General features: G+C 46.1%; 1 protein-coding gene and 1 pseudogene across 1 annotated transcript; both read left to right on the forward strand.

The window, feature by feature from the left end:
- The first annotated feature begins 3,345 nt into the window (after positions 1 to 3,345).
- Positions 3,346 to 4,422, forward strand: LOC129482181 (prothymosin alpha-like). Its single transcript, XM_055277550.2, has one exon. The coding sequence runs from the start codon at positions 3,488 to 3,490 to the stop codon at positions 3,839 to 3,841; it is 354 nt and encodes a 117-aa protein (XP_055133525.1). The 5' UTR covers positions 3,346 to 3,487; the 3' UTR covers positions 3,842 to 4,422.
- A 2,574-nt stretch (positions 4,423 to 6,996) lies between these two features.
- Positions 6,997 to 7,833, forward strand: LOC129481746 (large ribosomal subunit protein eL18-like; annotated as a pseudogene).
- The last annotated feature ends 218 nt before the right edge of the window (positions 7,834 to 8,051 follow it).

Below are 8,051 nucleotides of genomic sequence, written 5' to 3' on the forward strand. Positions count from 1 at the left end.
GAAAAGGAGTTAGAGACCTGTCGGGTAGATTAGAGGGGCTGGGGTGCAGCGGGGCTGAGCCATCTGCCTGTGAGAACCTGAGGGAGTCTCCGGGCTCCAGTGCAGGTACCACAGAGGGCAAAGTGAAAATGGGGCTGGAACAGGCAGAATAAATGAAGATCCAGGTATGGATAGTTAATGCAACTTCCCCCAAGTTATGGGTTCAGCCAGGCGCTTACCCCAAGGAAAAAAATCAGAGACTCTCTCTAAAGAGAACTGTGTACACTGCCTGGTGAGATAGGTGCTGCTAGTGTAGTGGTCGGCACCCTTGAGGAAGCCCTCCTTACGGTGGCATTTAGGGGTCTGTGGGTGTAATGACTGGTTCCCACTCTAAGCTCTGTCCGCATGCATATAACCCCCTTTGGCCTGTGCACAAAATTCCTTTAGATATGGAAGGACACCAGGTAGCCCCATATATTTTAGAAAAGCTTCCAAAGTGAAGGAGAAAGAGCCAAAGAAGTCCTTAGAGAACCTTCAGAGAATAAAAGATTAAAAAGAAATAAAGAAAATGTGTATCCTCGGGAAAGCTCAAGGAAATACTACAACTTTTAAAAAACACAAGATGTTAAAAAAAGGAACAGTTAGAGAAACAATTATCTTTTTAAAGATTGTGGCAAATACATAATATAAATTTCACCATTTTAACCATTTTTAAATGTACAATTCAGTGGCTGTATTAGTCTGTTTTCACACTGCTATAAACATACTACCCGAGACTAGGTAACTTACAAAGGAAAGAGGTTTAATTGACTCATAGTTACACATGCCTGGGGAGGCCTCAGGAAACTTACAATCATGGCAGAAGGAGAAGGGGAAGGAAGAACCTCCTTCACGTGACGGCAGGAGAGAGTATGCATCGGTGCAGGAAAAACTACCAGTTATAAAACCATCAGATCAGGTGAGAAGTCATTCACTATTACGAGAACAGCATGGGGAAAACTGCCCCCATACTCCAATCACTTCCCACCAGGTCTTTTCCTAAACACCTGGGGATTATAATTCAAGATGAGATTGAGTGGGGACACAAAGTCTAACCATATCAGTGGCATTAAGGATATTCACATTGTTCTAAAACTGTCATCAACAACCATCTCCAGAACTCTTTTTTATCTTGCAAAACTGAAACTCTGTACCCATGAAGCAATAACTCCCCATCCCCAGCTGGCCCCGATCCTGGCAACCACCATTCTACTTTCTGTCTCCATGAATTTGACTAAGTATCTCATATGAATGAAATCATACAATAATTGTCCTCTGTTACTGGCTTACTTCACATGCATAATGTCTCCAAGGTTCACTAATGTAGCATGTGTCAGAATTACCTTCCTTTTTAAGGCTGAATAATAGTCAATTGTAAGGATATACCAAATTTTGTTTATCCATTCATCTGTCTATGGACACTTGAGTTGTTTCCACCTTTTGGCTATTGTGAATAATGCTGCTGTGAACATGTGTGTGCAAACATAAAAGAAGCAACTTTTTGGCCGGGCACAGTGGCTCATGCCGGTATTCCCAGCACTTTGGGAGGCCGAGGTGAGCAGATCACCTGAGGTCAGGAGTTTGAGACCAGCCAGGCCAACATGGTGAAACCCCGTCTCTACTAAAAATACAAAAATTAGCCAGATGCAGTGGTGTGTGCCTGTAATTCCAGCTACATGGGAGGCTGAGGCACAAGAATTGCTTGGACCTGGGAGGCGGAGGTTGCAGTGAGCCGAAATCACGCCACTGCACTCCAGCCTGGGCAACAGAGTGAGACTCCATCTCAAAAAGAAGTAATTTTTACAATTAAAAATATAGTTACCAAAATAAAACTTGCTAGATGGCTTGGAAAATAAAACTGATGGAATGTCTAGAATGCAGACAAAACATCAAAAAGAAAAAAAATACAAGAGGAGAAATAAAATACTTCAAGGACTGATTCAAGTTCAACAACCAACCAGTTGACACTCCAGACAGAGAACAGAGAAAACAAATGACAAGGGGTTACCAAAGAAATAATAAAAGAAAATCTCCTAGAGCCATGGGTTAGCCGTGTTGAAGCCCAGCCATGTGTCATGCACCGTGTGGATACTGGAGCTACATATGACAGCCACATGTTCCTGCCACATGGTGCTGAGAATCTTGGGAGAGAGAGACAGAAACAAAACACTTGCATAAATTAATGTAAAATTATAGCTAGAATGCAGAGCGCAAAGGAACCTATAAAAACTTAGGCCAAGGAAGAGCCTCCTGAGACACGGACATTGAAGCTCAGAAGTAACCAGGCAGGAGAGAATGGGAGGAGTTTTGGGCAAAGGGAACAGTATGTGCAAAGACTGTGTGGCCAGAGAAGGCACGATGAGTTTGAAGAGTTGAAAGAAGACCTGCGTGGCTGGAGCTAAGAAGAGGCTTCCTAGGTGGTGAGCAGGGGAGGAGGTGAGGGGTGGATCCAACCATGTCAGGCTTTGAGGGCCTAAGAGTGGTAAGAAGCCAGGTTTTAGAGATAAAAACAGGTCCCTACGGAGACAGAAAATGCTTTCCATTCCTTCTGGACACCAAGAAACAAAGCACAAGTTAAATCCTCAGTAGCTACTCACTTTTCTAGTGCTGGATGGGACTTCCTGCTCCACTGCAAAGAGCTCAATCTGGCCCTGCCCTGTGCAGCACAAGGGGGCAAAGCTCCTTAGGCTAAATCACAGGTGCTTTGGTTTTTAAAACTTGACTGAAGGACTTGGGTGACTGATGGTAAGCAAGAAGAAAGTTGTTTGGATTCATGGGTGCACATTTAGGCAGTTTCAATATTCCATGTATGAGTGTGACTGTGATGCATATTGATGCATTCATTTTGCACATGTGATTATTTCTTTAGGATCTATTTCTAGAAATAAAATGTCTGGTACAAACAGATGGGGCATTTTTAGGGCTTTGGCCCTACAGAACAGTTATTCCAGTTTACAGCCCCAGCAGTGGATGAGTGTCTGTTTACTCAAACTCTTCCCTGTCTAGCTGTCATTATTACTATATCTTTTTTATCTCTGCCAATTCAGCAGGAAAAAAGAGGTATCTTATGGTTTTAGTCCTCCTCCTCCTCTTCCTCCTCTTTCCTCTTCCTCCTGCCTTTTTAAGATAGGGTCTGGCTTGGTCACCCAGGCTAGAATGCAGTGTCTCAATCATAGCTCACTCAAGCCTGGATTCAGGCAATCTTTCTGCCTCAGTCTCCGGAGTAGCTGGAACTACAGGTGTGCACCACCATGCCCAGCTAATTAAAAAAAAATAAAAAAAAAACTTAAGAGTTTTGTTTTTTTTTTTGCCCCCCACTGGCTGCTCTGAAAAGCCATCTTTGCATTGTTCCTCGTCCGCCTCCTTGCTCGCCGCAGCCGCCTCCACCGCTCGCCTCCTCGGCCGCCGCGGACTCCGGCAGCTTTATCGCCAGAGTCCCTGAACCCTCGCTTTCTTTTTAATCCCCTGCATGGGATCACCGGCGTGCCCCACCATGTCAGACGCAGCCGTAGACACCAGCTCCGAAATCACCACCAAGGACTTAAGGGAGAAGAAGGAAGTTGTGGAAGAGGCGGAAAATGGAAGAGACGTCCCTGCTAACGGGAATGCCAATGAGGAAAATGGGGAGCAGGAGGCTGACAATGAGGTAGATGAAGAAAAGGAAGAAGGTGGGGAGGAAGAGGAGGAGGAAGAAGAAGGTGATGGTGAGGAAGAGGATGGAGATGAAGATGAGGAAGCTGAGTCAGCTACGGGCAAGCGGGCAACTGAAGATGATGATGACGATGTCGATACCAACAAGCAGAAGACCGACGAAGATGACTAGACAGCAAAAAAGGAAAAGTTAAACTAAAAAAAAAGGCCGCCGTGACCTATTCACCCTCCACTTCCCGTCTCAGAATCTAAACGTGGTCACCTTCGAGTAGAGAGGCCCACCCGCCCACCGTGGGCAGTGCCACCCGCAGATGACACGCGCTCTCCACCACCCAGCCCAAACCATGAGAATTTGCAACAGGGGAGGAAAAAAGAACCAAAACTTCCAAGGCCCTGCTTTTTTTCTTAAAAGTACTTTAAAAAGGAAATTTGTATTTTTTATTTACATTTTATATTTTTGTACATATTGTTAGGGTCAGCCATTTTTAATGATCTCGGATGACCAAACCAGCCTTTGGATCGTTCTCTGTCCTACTTCTGACTTTACTTGTGGTGTGACCACATTCATTATAATCTCAAAGGAGAAAAAGAAACCTTGTAAAAAAAGCAAAAATGACAACAGAAAAACAATCTTATTCCGAGCATTCCAGTAACTTTTTTGTGTATGTACTTAGCTGTACTATAAGTAGTTGGTTTGTATGAGATGGTTAAAAAGGCCAAAGATAAAAGGTTTCTTTTTTTTCCTTTTTTGTCTATGAAGTTGCTGTTTTTTTTTTGGCCTGTTTGATGTATGTGTGAAACAATGTTGTCCAACAATAAATAGGAATTTTATTTTGCAAAAAAAAAAAAAAAGTTTTTTTTTGTTATTGCAGTGGCTCATGCCTGTAATCCAAACCCTTTGAAAGGCTGAGGCAGGCAGCTTAAGTCCAGAACTTTAAGACCAGCATGAACCACATGGTGAATACACAAAATACAAAAATTAGCTGGTTGTGGTGATGCGCACCTGTAGTCCCAGCTACCTGGGAGGCTGAGGCAGAAGGATCGCTTGAGCCTGGGAGGCAGAGATTTCAGTGAGCCATGATCGCAGCACTGCACTCTAGCCTGGGTGACAGAGTGAAACTGTCTCAAAAAATAATAATTTTTTTTTTTTTGTAGGTATGGGGTTTCACTTTGCCACCCAAGCTGGTGCTGGACTGCTAGCTCCAAGCAATCCTCATACCTCGGCCTCCCAAAGTGCTGGGATTACAGGCGTGAGTCACTGCGTTTGGCCACATTTCTTTTATTGTTCTCATGGTTACAGTTGTTTCATATATTTACTGGTCATTTCTACTTTTTTATTTATTTTTATTTTTATTTTTATTTTTATTTTTTTTTGAGGCGGAGTCTCGCTCTGCCGCCCAGGCTGGAGTGCAGTGGCGCGATCTCGGCTCACTGCAAGCTCCGCCTCCCGGGTTCACGCCATTCTCCTGCCCCAACCTCTCCGAGTAGCTGGGACTACAGGCGCCCGCCACGCCCGGCTGATTTTTTCATATTTTTAGTAGAGACAGGGTTTCACCGTGGTCTCGATCTCCTGACCTCGTGATTTGCCCGCCTCGGCCTCCCAAAGTGCTGGGATTACAAGCGTGAGCCACCGCGCCCGGCCTATTTTTTTTATTTTTATTATTTTTTTTTGAGACGGAGTCTTGCTCTGTCACCCAGGCTGGAGTGCAGTGGCGCAATCTCGGCTCACTGCAACCTCTGCCTCCCAGGTTCAAGAGATTGTCCTGCCTCAGCCTCCCACGTAGCTGGGACTACAGGTGCCTGCCACCATGCCTGGCTAATTTTCGTATTTTTAGTAGAGATGGGGTTTCACCATGTTGGCCAGGCTGGCCTTGAACTCCTGACCTCAGGTGATCTGCCCACCTCAGCCTCCCAAAGTGCTGGGATTACAGGCATGAGCCACTATGCCCAGCCATATCTACTTATTTTTAAGTATCCATGCCCTGTGCCCATTCCTACTGGGAATATGTCTTTTTCCTATTGATTTGTACCGACATTAACTCCCTGTCTGACATACATTAAATTCTCCCGATTTAACATTTGCTTATTTTGTTTATGATATGTTTATATCATAAATCTTTTTGCAGTCACGTTTCCAATCTTTGCTTCATGGTTTCTATTTCCATGTTAAACTTAGGATGGCCTCCCTCACGTTGACATTATATAAATGTTTTCTTCTATTTCATTCTATTATCCTTGTTTACATTTAACTCTTTGTCCCATTTGGAATTTATGTTAGCATGCGGTTTGAAGAAAGATCAAATCCTTAATTTTTTCAGCCATATTTATTTCCTCTCCATTTTGAAATGCCAAATGTGTCATTTGCTAAATATTTAAAGTATACGTGGGACTTCTGGGCTTTCTACTACATGACATTGGTATATCTTTTATAACTGTTGTAGCCCCCTACATTCTTTTTTTCTTTCAATATTTACTTGATTTTTCTCTCCCATTTACCCGCGGTTTTAAATTGAATTTACTGAGTTCACTACCACCCTCCCTTCTAACAATTCCTTTAGGACCTTGACTGGAATTTATAAATTAACTTTAAGATAACTTCCCTTGCAATGATAATTGTCCCATCTCTTGGCTTCAGCGCCCCACATTAGAGCATGTTTACAATGAGCCAAGGTCAAAGCGGTGCATCCAGCGGGTTCCTGTCCCCGCCGGGAAGCACAAGTTCCTCCCTGTCCCCTGCCCACCCTGCTGGCTCTGGCAGGCCTTGAAAGGCCTATTAGGAAGAGGCCATTCCTCCATCTTCATTAACACCTGTGCCCTGGGGACCAGACCAGAAGTTCTAGGAAGAGGAAAGTCCTCTCCTCACCTCTCCCCACATACCATGCGCTCCCCCTAACAATGTGGGGAGCAGCTGCAGATTCACCGTACCCTGCCCCAACCCCAGCATAAGGACCTAGAGTTGGAGTCACTGGGGCTTCAGGGAGAGGGAGGGACTTGCCTGCCACATCCTGGGGTCCTGACTGGGTGGGCTTCCCTGGCAGACCAAGAACACAGATATTCTGATGTTCTTCTTTATCATATTGATGGGGGAGGAGGGTGGGTGTTGAGAACTTTACTAATGACAATTTACAAGAGTCAGTTACACGTGAGGATGAGCACAGCTGTCCCAACTGCAGCCTCCTGTTTCCCTCCTCTGCCTACCCCACCCCACTCCCACCTCCACGGCCCTCTATAAACTGTGGCAGGTGGACCTTGGTAACAACATCACCTGGGGCTTGTTAGAAATTAGAAACGTGGCTTTCCGGACCTGGTCGAGCAGGAGGCGCCATCATGGGAGTTGACATCCGCCCCAACAAGGACCAAAAACGTTCCGTGCAAGGAGCCCAAGAGCCAGGCTATCTACCTGAGGCTGTTGGTCAAGCTGTACAGGTTTCTGGCCAGACAAATCAACTCCATATTCGACCAGGTTGTACTGAAGAGGCTGTTTATGAGTCGCACCAACCGGTCACTCTGTTGCTCAGATGATCCGGAAGATGAAGCTTCCTGGCCGGGAAGACAAAATGGCCGTGGTCTTGGGGCCCATAAAGGGTGATGTGCGGGTTCAGGAGGTTCTCAAACTGAAGGTGTGTGTGCTGTGTGTGACCAGCCCAGCTGCAGCCGCATCCTCAGGGCGGGGCCGGGGGCAAGATCCTCACTTTCGACCAGCTGGCCCTGGACTCCCCTAAGGGCAGCGGCACCATCCTGCTCTCTGGTTCTCTCAAAGGCCAAGAGGTGTACCGGCATTTCGGCAAGGCCCCGGGAACCCCGCACAGCCACACCAAACCCTACGTCCGCTCCAAGGGCCGGAAGTTCGAGCGTGCCAGAGGTCAAAGGGCCAGCCGAGACTACAAAAACTAACCCTGGAGCCTACCCTCTTATTAAAAAGATTTTGGATGAAGAGAGAAAAGGAAAGAAAACGAAAGGAGCCCACGCTTGTCCAGCTGAGTCAGAAACTGTGTTTCAATCAAATCTCCAGGCAATTGTGTGCACGTGAAAGTTTGAGAAGCCAGGATCCCAAGACTCACTTGAGCTGGATGGACCTCACAGCAACCGCTGAGATAATTACCCACCCTAGCCCCGACTCTCTTGGGACAAGCCTGATCTCAGGAGTTAGGGCCTGGGCCCAGGCCAGGGCAAAGCTGAAAAGTGAAAGAACCAAAGCTTCTCTCAGACACCAGGTGCATCAGAAACCAGCCTATTTCCTGCATTGATGGCTGTGTGGAGTGATGGACAAGCGTGAGGTCAGTGTGACACACACTTGTGTTCCAGTTGTCGCACTGACCCTTTCAGGGGCTGTGACGTGGGGCCCTCTATGAGCCTCTGCCGACTTACCTGTCAAATGGCAA

This window comes from Symphalangus syndactylus, chromosome 5, assembly GCF_028878055.3.
Source record: "Symphalangus syndactylus isolate Jambi chromosome 5, NHGRI_mSymSyn1-v2.1_pri, whole genome shotgun sequence".
NCBI classification, from domain to species: domain Eukaryota; kingdom Metazoa; phylum Chordata; class Mammalia; order Primates; family Hylobatidae; genus Symphalangus; species Symphalangus syndactylus.